The 21,577-nt window shown below is 38.7% G+C and overlaps 1 protein-coding gene across 2 annotated transcripts in view; it reads right to left on the bottom strand.

The window, feature by feature from the left end:
- Positions 1 to 19,042, bottom strand: part of SEC24D (SEC24 homolog D, COPII coat complex component) — a 108,593-nt gene extending 89,551 nt beyond the window's left edge. The window contains exons 1-3 of one of the 2 annotated variants that reach the window (XM_004479041.4): positions 18,796 to 19,042; positions 16,339 to 16,497; positions 7,375 to 7,504 (exon numbers count right to left, since the gene is read on the bottom strand). In XM_004479041.4, coding sequence (XP_004479098.2) covers positions 7,375 to 7,504; positions 16,339 to 16,456 — 248 coding nt within the window. In that variant the 5' untranslated portion in view covers positions 16,457 to 16,497; positions 18,796 to 19,042. The remainder of the gene's footprint in view (positions 1 to 7,374; positions 7,505 to 16,338; positions 16,498 to 18,795) is intronic. The other variant, XM_004479040.3, reaches the window with a different exon arrangement.
- Between the last annotated feature and the right edge of the window lie 2,535 nt (positions 19,043 to 21,577).

Genomic DNA, 21,577 nt, shown 5'->3' with positions numbered 1-21,577 from the left:
AACAGGACTGAAATGCTTTGTGGTTGTATCTATATGATCATTCTTTTGTTCTACGAAGCTTTTAAAGCAAAACATCAACTGCACTAGAATTTGAGCAAAACATTTCTCAAAACAGAACTCGAAAGTGAACAACTCAGTAGTTAGTTTTGAAATCATTCCCTTTTTTAAATCTGAAAATATCATCATGCTTCACCTTTGACTGAATTTGAACTTAATGTTTATTTTTCCTTGTTTTACATGAAACAACCATTATCTGAACAGTGTTCCTTTTATGGTTTATCTGCCTTAAGAGGTTAGTCTTTCTAGAGAGCCACGTTATTACTTATTTTCTTATCAACTGTAAACTTTAAAATTAAATTTTCTCCAGATTGCATACTCCGATTTCAATACCTTGGCCTGTAAATTGGAGACCACTTTCCCAGTGTTCCCCACTCTTCCCTCCTATCCCCCACTGTAATGGGAGAGGCTCGGAGTGGAGTCTGACAGAGTCCAGGGGATCATCTGAAATCCCATAACTTATCTGTGACAAAGCTGGGACCAGCCTGTTCCCAGGTTTTAAGTGAGTGTACTTTCCAAAACATCGTGCTAATTTTCTTGTCCTTTTTCTCCATCTCTTTTGAATCTAATAATTATTATGAACAGGTTAAAATTATCCTTCAAACCATTACTCTGACAGTATGATATGAGTTAAATGGATGAATGATTGGAGATGCTTTTCCCACAAAACTGGCATGTACCAGCTATCCTACAAGAGGAACTGGTTACGAAGGGACTTACATTAGAATTAATAATGTTTTAACCCAAACACTATTGCTAAGCAAAATTTCCTTTAATATCTACAAGTCAATTTCCTCTCCTGCCAATAATGGAAAAAAGATCAAAATCAGTTAGATTAAGCATTCTTGATTTAATTAATTTGGGATGTGGGGGACACTGCATAAAGACAGAAAAAATAAAAGTTAATTTTTCATAGTATTAGTGTTCTTTATGTTTATAATCTATTAATGATACTGGGTGAAACATGTAGGGCAAAATATAACTTTAGTCTTGTTTGACACATTCAAAACATGTTGTCAAGAAATGATCTAAAAATTATCTAAAAGATGTTTTCAAAACTCATTGCTTCATAGAAAGGATTTCTTCTTTTTAAAAGAAATTATACTTTTTTTTTTACTCAGCCGTATATATATATATGGAGTAACTGCACACAGGCAGATTATACATGCTCTATTAAATATTAGTGGAAGCAGTTTGAGACATGGTTACAAGGCTTCGTCTAATAAGCAAGGACTGGAATGGCAGCTGTTAAATGTAAAAAAAATTAAATGTCCTATTCAACTGTTTGAGAACAAAGTTCTCCAGAACACTTCCATAGTTGTTTCACAAATAATGATATTTTTAAAGTATAAAAGTCTGTAAATCATTTTTTATACAGACAGTACAGATAGGACAAAAAAAATTGAACCAGAAATTGACACAAACAGCTTCAAGTATTTTTTTTCATTTAACAAAAGGTTAGAGATTTAAAATAGAGAATGAAAGAATGTTACAACCATCAGCTATTCATTTTGAATTACATATGCCTATGTATCATTCATTGCTTAGCATATATGTCCTGGGAGTGAGTCTTCTAAAATTCACAAATAAGTTATATTTTTCTGACCAACTAAAATGTTATAAGTCTTAAACAGATTTTGATTTTAAAAGCAATATTCTCAATATAAAAATAAAATAGAATTAAAGGGCTAACAAAAACCCTCACATACATAGGAGAAAAGGGACTAACAGAACATTTTAAACATAAAAATTGGCTTAATATTTTTCAGTTTCATTATTTTGGTAGGTTAGTTTATCTAAGGTCACAAAGTAGGTGGGAATCAGGGCTTAGGTGAGAATCCAGGTCCTCGGACTCCTTCCTTGGAGATCTGGTATCTGGCCTTCAGCAAGCCACTTTATCTTACTAGTTCTCAGCTTTCCATTGTAAAAAGGGCTCGTGGGGCCTAACATCCCTTTCTCTGATATAAATATAATGTGGTTAAAATTAAAAACCATAAACATTCAAATATCTATCATATTGACTACCTTTATTTAACATGTTTCTGGGCTGAGATGCATTTTTTTGATGTTTTAATTTTCTGTTTCATTGAATGTCAGAAAGGAACAGATCACCATCAAAAAGTCAATAAAGAATTACTGCCAGATGATTATGCTTTAAACCTTAGTGTAATCATAAGTGTCTGCAGAGTAGACTCAATATCCATGGACTACATTAAACTCAAATTATTTCCCATTTTCATGTTTGTAATAAATTGCAAAAGTAAACAGTATGTTGAATGCTGATGTTTGTTAGGGTATGGAGATAAGGTACCAAATATTTTAAGACTTCAGTGAAACAAAATCTGAATTTTAAATACTTAGCCCACACAATGGAGAATACAAAAGCCCTGTGGGACTGTTTGATGCTAGATGGACCCCAGAATACTGTGTCTTAGAGCTAATCTATTCCTGTGAGCGTGAACCTATTGTAGGTGGACACTTTTGATTAAATTACTTCAGTAGGGTGTGACCCAGGGTGGGTCATTTTTTTTTAATATATAAAATTTTATTAAAGTATATCATTCATACAGGAATAGCAAAAGCTATGAACTTACAAAACAAACACACATATATACAGGGCTCTCATACTTCACCTAGTGTGGGTCTTAATCCTCTTAATGGATGAATACAGAGACAGAAACAGAGAGAAACCCCCAGAAGCAGAGAAAAAAGCAGAAGGAAAGAGAAAAAGTCACAGGAGCACAGAGAGAAAGCCACTAACAAGGAGCTGAAATCAATGGAACCAAGGAGAGAGGAAGCCATAAGCTGAAGCGATGAAACGCAGAAGAGAAGAGAGACCAGCAGATGCCTCCATGTGCGGCTCTTGGGGGAGAAATCATCGCCGGCTTGATTTGAACACTTTCATGGACTCAGAACTGTAGTAAGTCTGCAACTTAATAAATTTCCATTGTAAAAGCCAACCCATTTCTGGTATATTGCTTTCAGCAGCTTTTAGAAAACTAAAATACCCTGTCAAATCCTACCATTGGTTTCCACAAACAAATTAAAAAATAACTACGGTAGATCTACATTATTTGCAAATTCTGTATATGCAAATTCACTTACATGCTAAACTTTTTTGTAACCCCAAATTAATACTTGCAGTGCTTTGTGGTCATTCCCAATTATGTGCAGATCAGAAAAAAATTTAAATGGCCCAGTGCACATGTTTCTGGTTGAGGTTGAAGAAGACAACAGTTTCTTCTTCTTCTCCTTCCCCTCCCCCTCCTCCTCCCCTCCCCCTCCTCCTCCCCTCCCCCTCCTCCTCCCCTCCCCCTCCTCTTCCTCCTCCCCTCCCCCTCCTCCTCCATCTCCTCCTCATTCTTTTTTGGTTCTCTTTCCCTAAGCTGAATTTTTTTCTTTATTAATTTTTGTATACAAAACTTCTATGCTCACCAAGCAAAACTCCCTCTTCTTGTTTTAGCTCTCAGACTGAGAACAAGTGTCTTTTTTACAACATACTAAGTACCACATCTTTTGCATTGTTGTGTTTGGTGTTAGTGATTGCACTGTTTAATATGGCCCGCAAAGCAGACTGCTGAAGTGCTGCCTAGTGTTCCTAAGCACAAGAAGAGTATGATGTGCATTTTGGAGAAAACACATGTGTTGGACACGCTTCCTTCAAAGTTAATGAATTAACAATATATGTTAAATGAGGTGTTTTTAAACAGAAACACACTGAAAATAAGGTTATGTATTGCTCTACTGATGACAATGTTGTGACCAGAGGCTTACAGGAATCTAATCCTGTATTTCTCCCAGGAGCAATGGTTCTGTATTTGCTAATTCAGTGTTAATGGAGACTTGATAGAACATAACTACCATGAATATCGAGAATTGACTATATTTCTCTTTCTTGCTCCTTGCTTTTCTATTGCAATTAATTTCTTATTCAGCAGACTGTTTTCATGTGCTAAAGGCTGTCCAGGCAATATAATAGAAATAGGATGACTTTAACAGTGGGATTTATTCATTTATAAGCTTATATCTGAGGCTCTGAAAGTGTCCGAATCAAGGCATCATCAGAACATGTTTTCTCCCCAAACTGCAATTGTGGACAATCATGGACATGGCGGCATCTGCCAGCCTCTGCCTTTTCCTCTAGGTATTCAGCTTCTGGCTGCTCCTTCTGTGGCTTTCTCTCTCCCACAATCTATTGATTTCAGCAGCTACCTCTCATGGCTTTATCTCTCAGCTTCTGTGGGTTCCTCTCTGTGCTCCTGGGTCTTTTCTCTCTGCTTCTGCAACTCCCTCTCTTAGTATTATTCCAGTTTATGAAGACTCCAGTAGAGAATTAAGACCCACCCTGGGTCATGTCCTATTGAAGTGATGTAATCAAAAGGAAGTTCCATGAACTGAATCTAATCAAAAGGTCCCATCTACAATGGGTTTATACCCACAAGAATGAACTGGCTTAAGAATATAATTTTCTAGGACCCACAAAAGACTCAAACTACCACAGAGACCACTCATATCATCTTCCATTTGGGAAGATGAGTTCCCCTTCCCTTGCAGTTTGCTATTTCTTGGTCAAAACAGACCATTTGGAGTGGATGTGGCACAAGCAGTTGAGCTCCTGCTTCCCAAATGGGGGGTCCCAGGTTCGGTTCCCAGTGCCTCCTGAAAAAACAAAAGCAAACAACAAGCAAAACAAAAGGAAAAACCAACTCAGAGAAGCCGATGTGGCTCAGTGATTGGGCACCAGCATCCGACATACAAGGTCCCAAATTCAATACCTAGCCCTAGTACCTCAACAAAACAAAACAAAACACTTAGTTGACTTTTTCCCTTATCATTAAAAACAGATTTTTAGGTTGTAGATGCTATTTAGTAAATTAATCCTGCCCAGCAGTGCCCCTATGTAGATAATTTTAGTACCCCTTAAAACAAGTTTAAGGCATGTCTTCTGTCTCAGCCAAGATAAAAAGGACAAAACTAGGTATGACTTTTAAATTTTATAAAACGTTCACTTTGAAATGGCAATATTTAAAAAATAGAAATTACACATTTTAAATTATATCAACACAGTGACTCTGAGTTATATTTTCTCTTACTGATAATTTAGACATGGTAAAATAGTAAGGGATTACTTTGATGGACTCTCTAAGAAAAAAAACAAATGAAATACTGAAATCCTCAGAGAAAGGTAGTGTGCAATCTATGCTCTCTGACAATCCCTGACATCAGAATGGTGGGATTCACTTGCACAATTGCTGTGCCCTTTGCCTTTGTGTTGAACTATACACAGAGAAACATGTCCCATGAGGGCAAGGTAGCAAGTAAGTGTGGAAATTAGCTTATAATACCAGACGTCCCCCTGTCTTCACATTTTTTGGACCCATTTCTAACATTAGATTTACTGTTCAAGTTGAAGCAAGTAAAAAAGGAGCAAAATCTGTCAGTGCTTCCTGGGGAATCATAGTAAAAGTAGTATTAGGAAGGGCAAGCTGCCAAAAGTAAACTTTCTATACATGATGGAAACGATATTGATAATTGTAAACATGTATTAAGTCCTTAATAGATGTTTTGTACTGTGCAAGGTATTTTGCATACATTAATAATCCATATCCTCACAATCACAGTTATTGTTCCTTAACTCACTTAGAAGGTAAGTAACTTGCCCAGCAAGTAACTGCCTGAGCCAATATTAGCATGACCTTCTGACTTCAGAGTCTACGTTTTTCATCCTACCACACCTATGTTGAATTCACAATCATAAAGCTAAGTCTGTCTGATGACAAAGTTTATGATTTACTTATTTCTAAGCAACATAATTCAAGTGAAACAAATAATAACCAAACAATAACCAAAAAGGTCAATCCTTTCCAGGCTAATACCAATAAGCAAAAACATTTTTTAACTTTGAACCAGCTGTTCAATCTCCACATTTCTTCTGAAAAATATGTAAAATACTTAGAAGTTCCTATCAATGAACTTTTTCCAGACCTCCCCTGTGCTTCTGGACTGAGAATTCTACTTCCTCATTTTAGAAGTGAGGGAGTAGAGACTCAGAAAGAGGCCAAGGAATTTTACCAGCATCACATAGCCAGTTAATTGCTGGACAAGAAGAGACCTCTTGGTTCTCAGACTTTCTGTTCCATCCCCTTCCCATCCCCCAGAATAGGGGCAGTCAGTCAACTTCTTCACCTCCCAAGTTTCTGAGTAAGGCCCTTTGATCTCTTATTCTTTGCTCAAACCACAATCACACTTAAACCAAATTACCTATTCTCTTCATATATTTCCTGCATTAACCTTTCCTCTGCATCCCATAGCTACCATTCCAGTGCAAATGTTATGACAAATGAGAGCCAAAAAGTATCAAGCTCACAAATATCCCATAGCATTATCCTGTTGATTTTAAAAATCCCAAGGGGAATTTCCCTACTAGCAGGGTCTACAAGCTCCTTAAAAGGGTAATTAAATAGCTTCACCATTAGCAGGGTCCAGTCACACTTAAGGGTCACTCTTCTTCCCTCCAGCCTAACTACTTGGGAAAGGAACCTGGGAAATGAAGTAGCAGTAAAATCCTTGGATAAACTACAAATTTAACATTGCTTAGAACTTGGCACTATGATTCTCAGCAGTGACACCTCACAGGACAAACAATAATGAAATTTCCAGCAGGCAAAGTGTAAAACTGTCTCCCTTCCCAAGGGCATAGTCCCTAGTGGGTTTCAGGGCTCTAAATACTTCATATCTTGACTTCTCAGGTCTGCCTACAATTTCTCACTTCCTCAACTTATTATAAACACAAACACAAGACTTATTTCCTTCTTCCTTTAGTCCTTCCTTTTTGAGTGTCCTTCATGGGCATCTATGCTCCTACCATGTCAAATCCAGTCTTCATCATTGGCCTCAATCTGATTTAATTATTAATATATTAAGTATCTATCAGCACTAGCTCAGTTTTGTGAAAGAGTCAAGAGAATAGGGTGATTTAATATTTTGTAGAGTAATACAAATCAAAGGTATATTAAGTAATTAGCCATCAATACAAAACAAAAATGAACTGAATATAACCCGCCAGCCCTAAAATGTGTGGTAATGATGCAAGTAATTTTTGATATATTTAAAATCTTTACTAATATATTTTTTTCCCTCTTAACTTTTCTAAATGCTTTGCTTCCTAAGGCAGTTTTCCAGCAGACCCTTTCAATGATGTGGACTTCTACAAGTATTCAAACTTTCAACCAATGAAGAAAAAGCTAATTTAGAAGATACCTCTGAAACAATTTTAATAGAATATTTGAATGAAGGTTTGGAATCCAGCTAGCTCACCTTTGAGGCAGATGCACAGAGGCATGAGCTCCGTTTTGGCCAAATTGATGGGTTCCAGGAGGTGGGGGGCCAGGAGGCATCATCCCTGCTGGAGCAACAGCCCCCAAAGGTCCTGCTGGCTTCATCATACCTGCAACATAAGGACATGAGTTTAGAAGAGTATGGTATTAAAGTACAGACTGGGGAAGCATAGACATTAGATGAAAAATGCAAACCAAGTGGGAAGGAAGGAAGTAAATAAATAGGTCAGGACAAGTCCTCCTTTCAAACTTGCTTTAAGCAATTACCTACAGATACCATGTCTGACATATCATTTGAATATCATAATGATAAAAGACCAAAAAATCAACACCATGCTCTGACATATTATTTGAATATCATAATGATAAAAGAACAGAAAAGGACTCATTTTAAATCTAAACGGGAACTAAAGCAGAAGAAAAAACCTTTGCATCTGATAGAAATAGCACGATATAACACACCAGAGAATCCAGTGAAAAATTCCACCTGGATAACAGAAAATACATCCTGAAAAACATTATCAGGAAAGACAGAGCATCCCAACTTACTGGGGGAAAACAGTCTCTAAAAAATGCTTTGAGTTACAGCACGAGGGAAACAAATGGAAAGTGGCATCTGTTTCTCTAACAAATCCACAGCACACAGGTGAATCATCTTTTCAGAATCCCAAACAGTTGGGTGATAAAAGTCGGGGAAAAGTGCACGTCATGCTCATTATCATATTGATACAAAATGCAATGAATAGACGCTCCTGGCAGTGACTGTTTTTTCACCTGCAAGGAATACTACTCAGAGCTCTTCAAAATTATGTTCAGACATTTTCCTTTTTTCTTCTAGAGAAATAGTACACGAGAAAAATTGTAGGGCTTAGGTTAGAGCAGTTCAAGGTCCCATCCTGAGGCTTAAATTAATTGTATGACCCTTGGCAAGAAGCTCATCTCTGAGGACCTCAGAGCATATAACTCAAAGCATTTTTTAGAGACTATTTTCCCCCAATAAGTTTTCCCTGGGCAAAATGAAAGATTTAGATGAGATTACCTGAGCGATCCCCTTCTAAAAGAATATTTTAAAAGAAAAAAATATTAATACAGGAAAAAGTATGATTTTTCTATTTGCCATGTCTACCTCTTGTTTGCTCCTATGCCCATGCCTCCATGCTGGCACCTTCATTAATGACCTACTCATTGCCTTCTGTGAACTCTCCCATTTGTTCATCAAACCTTTTCACACTCAGCATATCCTTTCTCCTTTAATCGCCATTTAGAAACTTTTATACTCCCTAAAAAGCAAAGGAATTGACTGGATAACCTTGCAGTTGGCCATGGGGAATTTATTATATTGTCACAGTAATTTAGAAGGATGCTTTTAGTTATTTGGCTAACCTAGAATGGTATGAAGTGGCAATTTTCATGAATAATAATATTTAAATTTTTACAAAGTTTTCTTCTCTAAAAATGGGATTCCTTAAACTTAAGAATTAATACTCTACAAAGCTTTATCTTGACTGCATATATCAAGAATAAAAATAAATACTATTCTTATAACACTACATTATCATATGAAGTTCTAAACCTTAAACACAGCAAAGTTAGAAAAACATTTCTAACTTTGGGTTTGCAGTCACACAGACCAGGTTTGAAATTCTTCCCTACCTCATAAAAGCTGTGACCCTGACAAGATATTTCATCTTTCAGAACCTTGATTTTTAATGCTGTGCCATGGTAATAATGTCCCCCTCCTCCTATTTCCAAGGACTGTTCTGATAACCAAATGAGGCAGTGGGTATGACAGCACCTAGAACAATACCCGATACTTAAAGGGAAATACTCAACAAATCTTTGTTTCCTCTGGCCACAGCCTCTGCCTTTCTTTATTCAAGGATTTATATTCTAACAAATTATATACACCATAATTACATATATACTTGTATTTTCATTTTCTAAAGCATTACTTTGGACAAAAGTAAAAAAAAAATTCACAATACTAGCACTAAAGTAATTTCAACTTAAATAAGTACATACACACTGTATATATTTTGGTTAATACCACTATTTAAAAAATGGTGTATTCTGCTGATAGATGAGCACAGAATACTTTGTAACAAATAAAAATTTCAATAAAGAACAATATACATTGATTCTGGGGATAGGAACAGAAATTAAACTTGAATTTCAAATCAGTGTTAATTCAGATTTAAAATCACTGTAATCAGATTTTCAACCTTGGCACTATTGACCAGATAATTCTTTGTTGTGATGGGGAGAGGGGTGCTAACCTTTGCATCATATACGATGGTTAGCAGCATCTTTGGCCTTTCCCGGCTGGATGCCAGTAGCACCTCCCCAGTGTGACAACCAAAACTGTCTCCAAATATATTCAAAAGTCCTTAGCAGGCAAAATCGCCCCTACTGGAAAACAACTGCTGTAGATGACATTTTTACTTTAAAGAAACCAAAGATAGTCTCATTTTTAAAGTAAGTAGCAATTTTTGCCAACAACTCTCAAAATCTGTAGAGAATCAGAAAACAGTTCTGATAATCACAAGCAGATCTGTTATATACCAGTCTTGCTAAGATGTAACCTCTCTTTAATTCTGGGGAACCAAGTCTATAGCAGTGATTCAAACTCATACATTTATTCAGCACACATTTCATGTGCCTTCAGGCACTAAGAGCTCAGATGGAGGAGACATAATGTAAACAAATAATTACAGCGCCCCGTGATGAGTATTCTAATGTGCATAGGGACTACTTAACTGTCCTTCCTGCAAGAATCAGGAAGAGTTCAAAGAGGAAGAACCACTTGAGCTGCATCTTGAAAGACAAGCAGGAGTTTTCTTAGTATAGAGGGAGGTAAAGGGATTCCAGTCAGAAGGAAAAACTTGAGCAAAGACATGAGAAAGCATGATCAGGAACGGGCAAAAGATTTAATGTGGAGAGAATGTGGAGGAAAGTGGCAAGAGCGGAGGTTTCCAGGCTGGCTAGGGTCAGGCTGCAAAGGCCCCTGCACCTCCCTAGGGCACAGGGAAACCAGTATTATTGTTATCTGCCAAGTCATGGCCTTCTCTTGACCATTAAAGAAAGAGAAACAAGTTCTTCAGGGAACAGAGTAAATATTTTAATAGGGAAGGAACATCACACCAGGAGAAAGAACTAACTATGCTTAAGCCAAAAGAAAATTATCTAAAATCACAAACTGGTACTTAATACAGTGGCAGACACTGTAGCTCACTCATCACCAATTTCAACCCTCTTTGGCTTGCCTTTGAGTGTGGTCCTATTTGGAAAGCTGGAATCTCTATTTCCTAGATGCCCTTACCACTTGGACTGCCTGGCGTTTTAGGTTCAGCCAAGCCCCAGCACACCTCTGGGAGACTTTGGCCAGCTTAAGGGCAAGAGTGGGCTTTCTGGGGTAAAGTACGATGGCTTCTGATGGAACAGAACTGAGTGGGGTTTTGCATTTCTCGGAGCAGCAGAGTTGTAAGCTTGGCTCTCTGACTCTAATATTAGCTTCCTGATACCCTTTAACAAATCCCTTTCTGCTAGAGTAGATTCTGTTATCAACAAAAGAACGCTAACCTAAGTAAAAGCACAGAAAAGCACATCTTGAATTTGGCACTGTATATGATAAAACCAAAATTAAAAACCATTTATTAAAAAAAAATAGATTATCTAAAATAAACAAAGATAGCTCCCTACCATATTGGCATATTGGCAGAATCCTAAGGTCTACAATTCCTAAGGCCCTATTCTGGGAGATGTAACTACTACACAAGCTCACTATTAAGAGCCACTCCAAACCCACAGCCCCTATCCTAGTTCCAGGACAATAACACTTCTAGCCTTTCAGCTTCCAGACCAGTAGTCTTCAACCAGGAGCAATTTTTCTCCTAAAGGGACATTTGGCAATGCCTGGGACATTGGTTGCCACAACTGGGTAGAAGGGGGTGCTACTGGCAGCTAGTAGGTAGAGTATAAGGATGTTGCTAAACATCCTAAACTACACAGGACAGCCCTCTACAACAAATTACCTGGCCTCGGACATCAACATGCTGAGGCTGAAAAACCCTGCTCCAGACAGCAATGTGCCAGCCCTGATTTCTTCACCACACTTTCTAACATAAAGTATAACTCTTTCTAAAATGCATATTGGATTGTGACCTTTCCCAGCTTAAAATGCTGGAGTGGCACTGTACTACTCTTAAAATAAAGACTAAATACCTCAAGATGGTCCCACTTTCCACTCCAGGAGCATCTCTCACAGTTGGTACTCTATACCCCAACCATGTTGAATGTCTTGCAGGTCACCAAAAGTGCCACTTTCCCAACCCCAGCAAGCTGTCTCCATCCCTGGCCAACTCTCATTCACCTTTCAGGCCACTCCCTCCATACTCCCTTCACTCCAAAGTCTTGGTTAGGAATCCCTGCTTCCATCGACCCTTTCACTTCCTTCTTAATACTGCTTTTCCCTGAACAGCAGTTGTCCATTTACTTAATGCACTTCTCACTAGGTAAGTAAGTACTAAAGACTGAGATTAGGTTTATTTTATTCATTGTACTATGTCCAGTGCCAAGAATTTTCTTACTCAATAACTCTATTAAATTAGTTATTATATAGAGCTAGCATTACAAAAACACAATTAATAGGCACCAGCAGAGATTCAGTATTTAAGAAATACAAAGCAAGAGTTACCACTGGCCAGATATATGGTAAACAGATACTTCAAAGAACCACAACTAGGTTGCCAGTGTCTATCAGAAAGCCAACAAAAGGTTTACCCAAAGACTGCAAAAGACACATGATGACTGAAGATTAAGGCTCTAAGGATAATTAGCACAGAGAAATGAAGGCTGGGGTAATATAGTGACAGCCTGAAAATAATTAAACAAAAACAACATAACTTATAGAAAGGCATATTTATACAGAATATGTTAGCCAGGTATCCATTTGAGAATAGCATAAGGAGAAAGAGGCTTAAATTAAAGCATGAAGAATTTAATTCAACCAAGATGCTTTTAAAAATATTGGCAAACACGAGAGTGTTTTGCTGATAAATGCAGCAGATTTTCATTCAATTCATTCATTGAATAAGTATTTAATAAGTGCTTTCTACACTCCAGGCATATCTATGATAACACAGTGTAGTAAATGGTACAGAGGTCTGCACAGATATTATGAGAGCACAGAAGGAGAAGAGAGCTTCTAACTAAATGTGAAGAGGAATGGTGATGAGAAAACACCTACGAGAATGACACATCAACTAAGTCTAAAGGAGAAGTGTGAGTATAAGTTTGGTAGGAGGACCAAGTGGAAGCATGGATTGGCTTTGTTACAGTGTGGGGCAAACTAGGGAACAAGAGCAAACCATCCCCAGAATAACTAATAGCTTAGTATCGCTGGAGCAACAGGTATGGGAATGTAGCAGATGAGCTGGAAAAAGAAAACAGGTAAAATAACGAAGGCCTAAGAAGCTTAAATTATAATCAGGACTAATGAGGAACTGTGAAGCATTCTAAGCAAAGGAAAATCAGAGTTAGATTTGTATGCTGTGGGACAGCAGTGGGACGGTTTAAGGCAGTACTGGAAAGATGGTTAATTGTTAAGGGAACATTTTAGTAATCCAAGTAAGAAAGATGGTTTGAACAAGGAGAGTGACAGGACGGAAAGGAGGAAACAGGTTGGAAAGATGTTTACAAGTACTCTGAAAGAATTTAAGAGAACAATTGGAAAGTAGGAGGTAAAAGAGAGAGTTTTTTTGGTTTTTTTTTTGTAATAGTGAAAGTTTCTGGTTTGGATAACTGAATGCTGCTGCTAATGAGTAAGATATAGGATGCCTTAAAAATACGTTTTATGAAAAAATACTGAATTTTTTGGACATGAGCTTGATATGCCTGCATAAATAAGTGGGCAATTGGAAATACAGGTCTAGAAGTTAGGAGATACATCTGAGCTGGAGAAATAAACTTGGGAGATTAGCAGTTAAAATTCTAAAGAGTGGAAGGAGAAAAGGGGTGAAGATAGAACATGGAGTAAGAAACAGCAATGCTGAAGGGCTATATAGAAGAGGGGTTCCTTAGAGATGTCCAGAAAGCAACCAAGAAAAACAACCAAAGGACAGTATCACTGAACCAAAGGAGAAGAAAGTTTTACAAAAATGACAATGTGCACTGCATTTGGTCTTAGGAGGTCACTGATGGCACTGGTAGGAGAAGGGTAAGGGTGGAAGGGAGACAGGCTATGGAGTGTACATGACACTGAGCTATTGAGGGAACGAGAGACAAGGAAGCAGAGGCAGTGAGTACAATGAGTGCTTTTTAAAGAAGATGGCTGTGGCCGTGGGTGCATCTGTGGGTGCAGTTTGCCAGTTCCTTAAAAAGGTAATCACAGAATTACCACATTGCCTGGCAATCCCATTTCTAGGTATATACCTCAATAATTGAAAGCGGAGACTCAGACAGACACTTGTACACCAATGTTCGCAGTAGCATTATTCACAATATTCAAAAAGTGGGAGCAACCCAAATGTCCATCAATAGATGAACAGATAAACAAAGAAAAAGCAACAAAATGTGGTATGTAAATATAATGGAATATTATCCAGCCATAAAAAAAAATGAAGTTCTGATACATGCTACAGCATGAATGAACCTGAAGACATTATGTTGAATGAAATAAGCCAGACACAAATAGACAGATATTGCATGATTTCACATATGTGAACTAGAATATGCAAATACAGACAGACACGTAGCAGATTACAGGTTACCAGGGGCAGGGAAAAATGGGGAATTAATGCTTAATGGGTACAGTTTCTCTTTGGGATGATGTAAAAGTTTTGGTAATGGATGATGGTAGATGCAATTAATATCACTGAACTGTATACTTGAAAGCGGTTAAAATGAGAAATGTTGCATTATATATATATTACTACAGTAAAAATTAAAAAGCAAAAAGGCCAGACTAATCAAATATTTGACAGTAATTTCAGTTACTTCGGCCCTCCTCACCAAAACCATTGGCCCCCACCCCCAAAAGGTGGCCATAACCTCATATATATCATGAGGAGGCAAGGTGAGCAGAAGGAAAATGACAGGCTTTGGAATTAAAAGGGCCTGAACTTTAACTCGCAGTCTTTCTTAATAGCTATGAGATTTTAGGAAGTTACTTTGCCTCTCTGAGCATCCTAATCAGTAAAATGAGAGTAATAATTATTTTTCAGTGCTGTTACAGAATTAAATGAGATCTATAAATGTTTGCATACAGTAGACACTCAACAAATGGTGGTAGCTGTTAATTACTACTACTTTAAAAAGATGTAGCTAGTTCTAAAATGAGTTTACATGAAGTTTGTCAAGATAGGAGGGAAATTTAGGGTGTGTTTTATTGTAGAATCCTGCAGCTGATTTTTCTGAAGTTAAGTTTTGGGATGGGTAGGCCTGGAGGACGGGGCTGGAACTCAATGGGTTTTGAAGGGTCTTTGTGATTCTCTCCATCCCCTAGACCTTCAGGAACTGCCCTGGGAATAGCATGTCTACCTACCTACTACCCTTTGCTGGAATCAAGACTTTTTTCCTGCATGGCCTGCGGTGTTTGAGGTATATAGTAAAGAATGCTGCCACGTTATAAAAAAAAAAAAAAAAAAAAGATTGCTGTGAAGCAAGGAAGGGTGAATAACACAGAGTGTCATACTTTGGAGTATCCGTATAGAAGAGTTTGGGTTTTTTTCATTGAGAGACTTAAGTGTCTTGGCTCTACCACATACCAGTTGTGTGATATTGGACAAGTCATATTAAACTAGACATTCAGTTTTCTTAGCTGCAAAATAGCACTAATTATCTACCACATAGCATTATATGAGGATTAAATACGATAACACATGTAAATCTTTTAAGGCAAGAAAAGAATATCTTATATTATCAATATATGTAAATGTTGAGTAGATAAAAAGAAATTGGTGAAAGATAGGTTAATGGTTCCTACAGAATCCAGAGAGGCAAAACCATAAATGTTAAGGGAGGATTAGCCTGGACAAGAGGAGTGATGCCTCATCTAGAAGTCCTTAAAAATTTGGGAAGGACTAAATCAGAAAGGTGACTTCCCACAGGAAATTCACAATCTCAGAACATCTTCTATAGCAAACCACGTGTGGTCACTAACATCAAGTCTCCCTACAAGGCTCTTCTCACTCCTCACCAGTCTACACGCTACACATGCTGTCCAGCACAGCCTGGATCCTAGATAACTGAGTCAGTCCTAGGGAACCTGAGAGCTATTCACTGATTTATACACAGCTCATCTCCACAAAGGACCTGCACTGAGTTCCCCAGCATTCTCTCAGAAGCCCCAGGAACTCTCAACCCAAATATTTTCAACGAATTTGGAACCACTAGACCTGAAACAAGCCTTGTACCTGTCCCCTGTAGCTTGGTCCCTCAAAGCAGTCCTTTGATAAAGAAAAGTGACCACATGGTGTCAAATGCCAAGAACAACAGCTGTCAGTCTCACTCCATTACTCCTTCATCCCCTCCCCTACTTCTGCCCCTAAAGTCAAGACTCTCTGCTGAGTACCATATTTGAAAGCAGTCAATATTGTTGAATAATGATTTCAAGGCAAAGCCATGTTTTTCTTGTTATCATCATTATCATCTTCAGTGTGCAAATCTAACAATATTTTTCTAATGTCAAAACCAATGTTCTGATATTATTGCCAAGACCACTTTAGCATACATACTTGAAATTTTAATTCATTTTTATTGAATATTTACAGCAACCTCATACCACTAATTAATACCAAACTAGTAATATAGTTTTCTTCTAAAAGAGCCTTTTCCAAATGATCCTAAAATTTCCAGCATTGCATCATATAATGACCAACCATTCAATGCCCCTAAAGCTCTGAGCCTGAGAAGTCAATAATCAATAAGTCAAAATAAAGCACTATACCTGGTGGAGAAGCTGCATGTGATGGGTCACCATAGTGTCCATAATGAGGTGGAGAAAGGCCTATTCCAGGCTGGGACTGAGAATAGGGGGGTGTAGCCACATAACCTTGTTGACTCATTATGAAAATATCATTCCAAAGAATAGTTCTACAAAAGAAACCTGCAACAGAAAAAATAAATGCCAACAAGAGCTGAGCCACTTAACGCTATTAAATAATATAAACACTGTATATAAAAGTTTATGATGATCTGAGAAATACAATTATCAGATGAAGAGACATCTTCATATCATACAATATATTATAACATCACAAAAAATAGGTTCTAATCATAGCTCTATGGAACTTAAGGAATCACTTCAATAGTCCTGAAGTAATTCTCAGGCATGGAATCTGAATAACAACTACCAACCACATTTTTATTGGAAATTTGAAATGTTTCAGAGTTACGACCTCATAAGTGATCCTACTATTTTATGCTTTGGGTGCCCATGGCCCCACTTCATCACAGACCGAACAAGTGGTGGCAGTAACCTCCTGTCATTCAACTGATTGACAAGCATAATCACCAGCAGTCTGCAATTAGATGTTATGTGACTTGTGTCCTTTCAGTGCTCTCCTAATTAGTAATTTTAATCAGCTAGTTAGGACAAAGAGAAATCAATAGTCCAACATATATGGCTGAAGATAAAGAAGTTGATAATGAACTTATTTTATGAGTCATGCTTTGACTAAGACAGTAGATAAACTACAATCATTCGAAAGTTGTCAGTGGTGTCTTCATCAAAGACGAAAGAATTTCTTTCTGATTTAAATAATCATACCTCTAAGAATATATGCACCTATACCTAAAGAACTAAGATAAAAAATGCAATTTTGTATGTGCACAAGCATGCACACACACGCACACACTCACAAATACAACAGCCCTTTTCATGAATCTGCTCAGAACCTAAATATCAATTAGCTTTTTTTTGCTTTTTTTAAAAAAAATGTCTTTTTTTAAAAAGATACCAATTTGCTTTTAAATTCCAATTTTTTCTGGATATTCACAAATAAGAGGCATTTAATAGGATGGGCCATTTAAAAAAATAAAAATCAGCTTTAACATGAGACATAAAAAGCTTTGAATCTTGGCAAGAGAAGTGGTTTCTCATTCCAAATCTGTCAACACTTATCTGTGTGACTCTGAATAAGTTGAAGAACCTCTCTGGGCCTCAGTTGCCTCTTTTATTAGAACCTCTAACAGCCTTCCCAAATTTAACACACAGATTCTACAACTTCTGTCCAGTTTCTTCCCCTAGCAGAGAAATGGTCTTCCTTTTGTTACTTTATTATGCTGCCTTTTAAGGTAAGAGATCTGTGGTGATACCTGCTAAGATTTGGAGTGGGTTTACATTCAGGAAATGGCATTTCAAGTGTAAAATTTCAAGCCTAAAATTCTTCATTTTGATTTCATTTTCATTTTCCACCATAAGATTCCAAAATTAAAGTAAGCAAGCAAAAAGATTATAAGATCACTTCCTTCTCTCACTAAAAGGGAGAGGGAGGGAGGGAGGTAAAGGCCGCTGGTCTGCTCCGTTACCGACAACACTTTTTCCCTCCTCCCACTGAGCACAGGGAGACGTGGCAGCCTGAGCTTTGGTCAAGGCTCATCCAACCAAGCTCATTTAGGAAGTCAGTACAAACACACTGTGCTGCAACCTGTTGCTGAGTGACAGAAAGGAGAGGCAGGGATGTTCACGCCAAAGAGCAGGAAGTAGCCGGATCCCTTTTTAACTGGACCTGTGAGGAATTTGCTTCCTCACTCAACCCAGTCTGCCACGTCAAACTTCCTCACGCAGGGCACCAAGTTACAGAAACCTGACTCAACTTCAAGCGACGACACGGCAGAAAGCCACTCGGCATGAGCAGGCCTAGGGTCGAAGTCTGGGAAGCTCCAATCCCAGAAGGACATCCATTCTACTGTCACCAGGCCACTCCAGCCAAGGTGCTCCTCTCCTCCCCTCGGACCAAGTTTGGAGGTGGCCAAATCAGTTTCACTCTCAGCATGTCTCGCAGCTTAAGATACAGTTGCCATTTTTACTATGAACATTTCAAACACAACCCTCTCTCCAAGAAAGAGGAAATTAAGTTGATAGGGAACAGAGAAAAGTGCTATCAGTTAACAGTAGAAAGCTGTGGGTACTGAGGCACCCGGGCTGATTCCTGCATGCCGAGACACAAAGGTGAAGCGGGGGCAGGCCGAAAATGCCCACGCCCATCCCTACCCCCTCCCCCAATTACTAAACTGCACGAAAGCGCTAAGGAGGTCAGGTCTGAGCTCCTCATCGCGCCCTTCCAGCCGCAGGTGCGCCCCAGCCTGTCACCACCCCCGCCCCGGGCCGGGCACCGCACCCCACTCCAGCTGTGCGGGGAGAGGGGGCCGTCCCATCCGAGCGCGGTGGGCGAGTCGTTACCTGGACCCGCACTCTAACGCCGCCGGGACTCCGAGGGTCAGTGGCTCTGTTCCTGGGGCCGGTTGCCCCCAGTGACCCGGCTCCCGCCGCGCCTCGCCCCGCCTGGGCGTCCCCACGGGCTGGCCTCCCGCGCCGAGTTGCAGCTGGGCTGCGAACTGCCACGTCAAACACTCTCCCGGCTGCGCGCCCCCGCCCGGGCTTGGACCAGCGGCCGCGCTCCCGCCGGCGCACGCGCGCAGGCGCCGACGGCGGCGGGGGCGGGGCCGAGAGGGGGCGGGGCCTGGGCCGGGCCGGCAGGGCCCCGAGCTCGGTCGGTGTTCTGGCCTCCCGTCCTCTCTTTTCTTTTACTTTCCCCACTTTCTTGTCTTCTTCTTCTTTTTTTAATCCAAAAGGCCAAAGGCCTTAATGTTGTTGCGGAATCTGAGCAACAATGTCACCATGAAGCCCCGCAGGAAGAGAGTGCTTATTGAGAGTTCTTTCTTTCAACAAGTTGCTGGTTCAGCCTTTCATTCATCACTCTTTACCAGAGTCATTGTGTGATGCTGTAGGCTCTGCACTGCCGATACTGAAAGGAAAGAACACGATCCCAGACCTCGAAGAAATTACAGTTTAAAGCGAATCTAACTCGTGTGCACCGGCAAATCGATGACGTACTGGTACAATGTACTACAGAGGAAGAAACGCCCCAAGGCAACCTGGCAACGTGTAAAATGGGAGGGGCAAAAAGATGTCCTGAACTGAAAAGTGTGGGAAGAGGTGATTTCACTGAAGCTGGACTTCTGTATAGTCCTTCACCGTATGTCCACATATTCGTTTCTATGAAATAGGATGACTGATCCCACAGGGATCTCTTTGTACACAAGTACCGAGGGTTTTCAGCTTGCTGTACTGTGAAAAACAGCTGAGAAAGAACGGCCGCCTACGTGGAACCAGGAATTTGACCTCTCATTCTTGCCCTAAAATTAGAACCATCTAAGCTGATCTCCTACCACCCCCCACTGCTAATTAGGAAGACCTTCAGCTAACTCTAGGTTTGATACAGTTACGACTTTCTCAAACTTAATAAAACCAAACCAGTGTTTTTGTTTTCAAAATATCCTTTCTTCTGAGCTAGAAGAAAAGAAAAGCTATCTGACAAAATCCCTTTTCTGGTGAAATGCCTGGGTAAAAACTTAAATGAGGATAATACTACTGCTGAGATGTCAGGTAAGTTTTGCAGGCATTTAAAGTAGTTCCAGCAGTGGTGAAGATATATGATCCCTCTGCCTACTCAGTTTTTATAAGACTTTTAAGGTATGACATATATCCAATTTCAGCGTTGGTCAACTTTGAGAATTCACTTTGAAAGTTTTGGGGTTTTTTAATTTTTTCTTATATTCTCAGTATGATGAAACTGGTGGAATTCAGAAAATTTTGGCCTGTGTTTGAAACAGTACAGCTTATGAGAGCATGTAAGGAATTGTTATGTCATGACTATGTCACAATGTAGGAGAGAGTAGACTCAAATAGGAGCGCCATGTGATGACTTGGTTGCCTTGTTGTCTTTTCAAAACCACTTGTGCAGAGATGAAATTGTCTGAGACTGGACCACAAAACTTGTAGTTTCAGTTCTAACACAGTTTTGAATTTCAAAACCTTAAAGCTGGAAGGAACTTTAGAGATACAAACTTCCAACCCAATATTCAGTGTGGAATGAATTGAATTATTTTATAGATTGGTAAAATGAGGTTCAGAACTTATTCCAAATCACCCACCTAGTTGGAAGTCATGCCTTCTGATTTTAAACCTAAAGTTCTTTTTACCTGACTATACTTTTTTTCCCTTTCTATACTACTATGATTTTGCTATTCTTTTAACTGGTTCAACCTTTTTTTCCTGAGACTACCTTATATCTAAGCTTTTAAATACCTAAAGCATTGACAGAACAGTTTCACCAATGATTGGAGTTACTGATAAAAATCACTTTTTCTTATCAAATGGCCACCTGATTTCAGCCCTGCTTCCCATCTCATGTACCCAAATGCCCATAAGTTTTCTTATCTCTTTGATCAGATTGCTGACCTTCACTGAACCTAAGCACGAGCCTGAATTCTCAGTCTTTTTTGTTCTCCCGTAGCCTGTTGCCACCTGATTTCAGGTAACCATACACTAATTGAAAGGTGAGGACCCAGGGAATGCCCTTGTGCTGGGATTGTGTTCTTTAGGGACTTTCTGTTCTATTTGTAGAAAGGAAAGAAAGCAGGGAGTCAAATATTTCTAGAAGAAACTTTATAGAAGGAGAACATGTTTCCTTCTTTTAGATAGTCTTTGGACAATCAGAGCTGTGACGCTCCAAGTATTTGAAGTCTTATGAAGTCTTACTCCAAAATTGCAATGAGTTTGAAGAAGCTTTATTTTTTTAAAAAATTGAAATAGCCAATAACTGGATTATTTTAAATTCTGGTAAGCACAATAAATACAATAAAGTTAATTGAGAAAAGGAATACGGGTACGTGTCAGGTTAAATTGAGCAGCAACTAATAACAGTAAAACTTATTTTTATATTCTCAGAATATATATAACAGATAATATATTTATAATATATATATAATATATATTTATAAGAATAACATTAAGGTCCATCACTAAGGTATTTCTAAATTACTCCTTGAATATATTGAAAGTCTTCTTCAGAGTCATTACTTGTGACCTGGCCATGGATATAACATTGTGCTTCCAAGTCAAGTTAACTCAGGCTTGATCCTGACACTGTGCAAGTTTTATTTCTTGAACAAACATTTAT

This window comes from Dasypus novemcinctus, chromosome 1, assembly GCF_030445035.2.
Source record: "Dasypus novemcinctus isolate mDasNov1 chromosome 1, mDasNov1.1.hap2, whole genome shotgun sequence".
In the NCBI taxonomy this organism is placed as follows: domain Eukaryota; kingdom Metazoa; phylum Chordata; class Mammalia; order Cingulata; family Dasypodidae; genus Dasypus; species Dasypus novemcinctus.
This window is presented reverse-complemented; position numbering and strand designations above follow the sequence as displayed.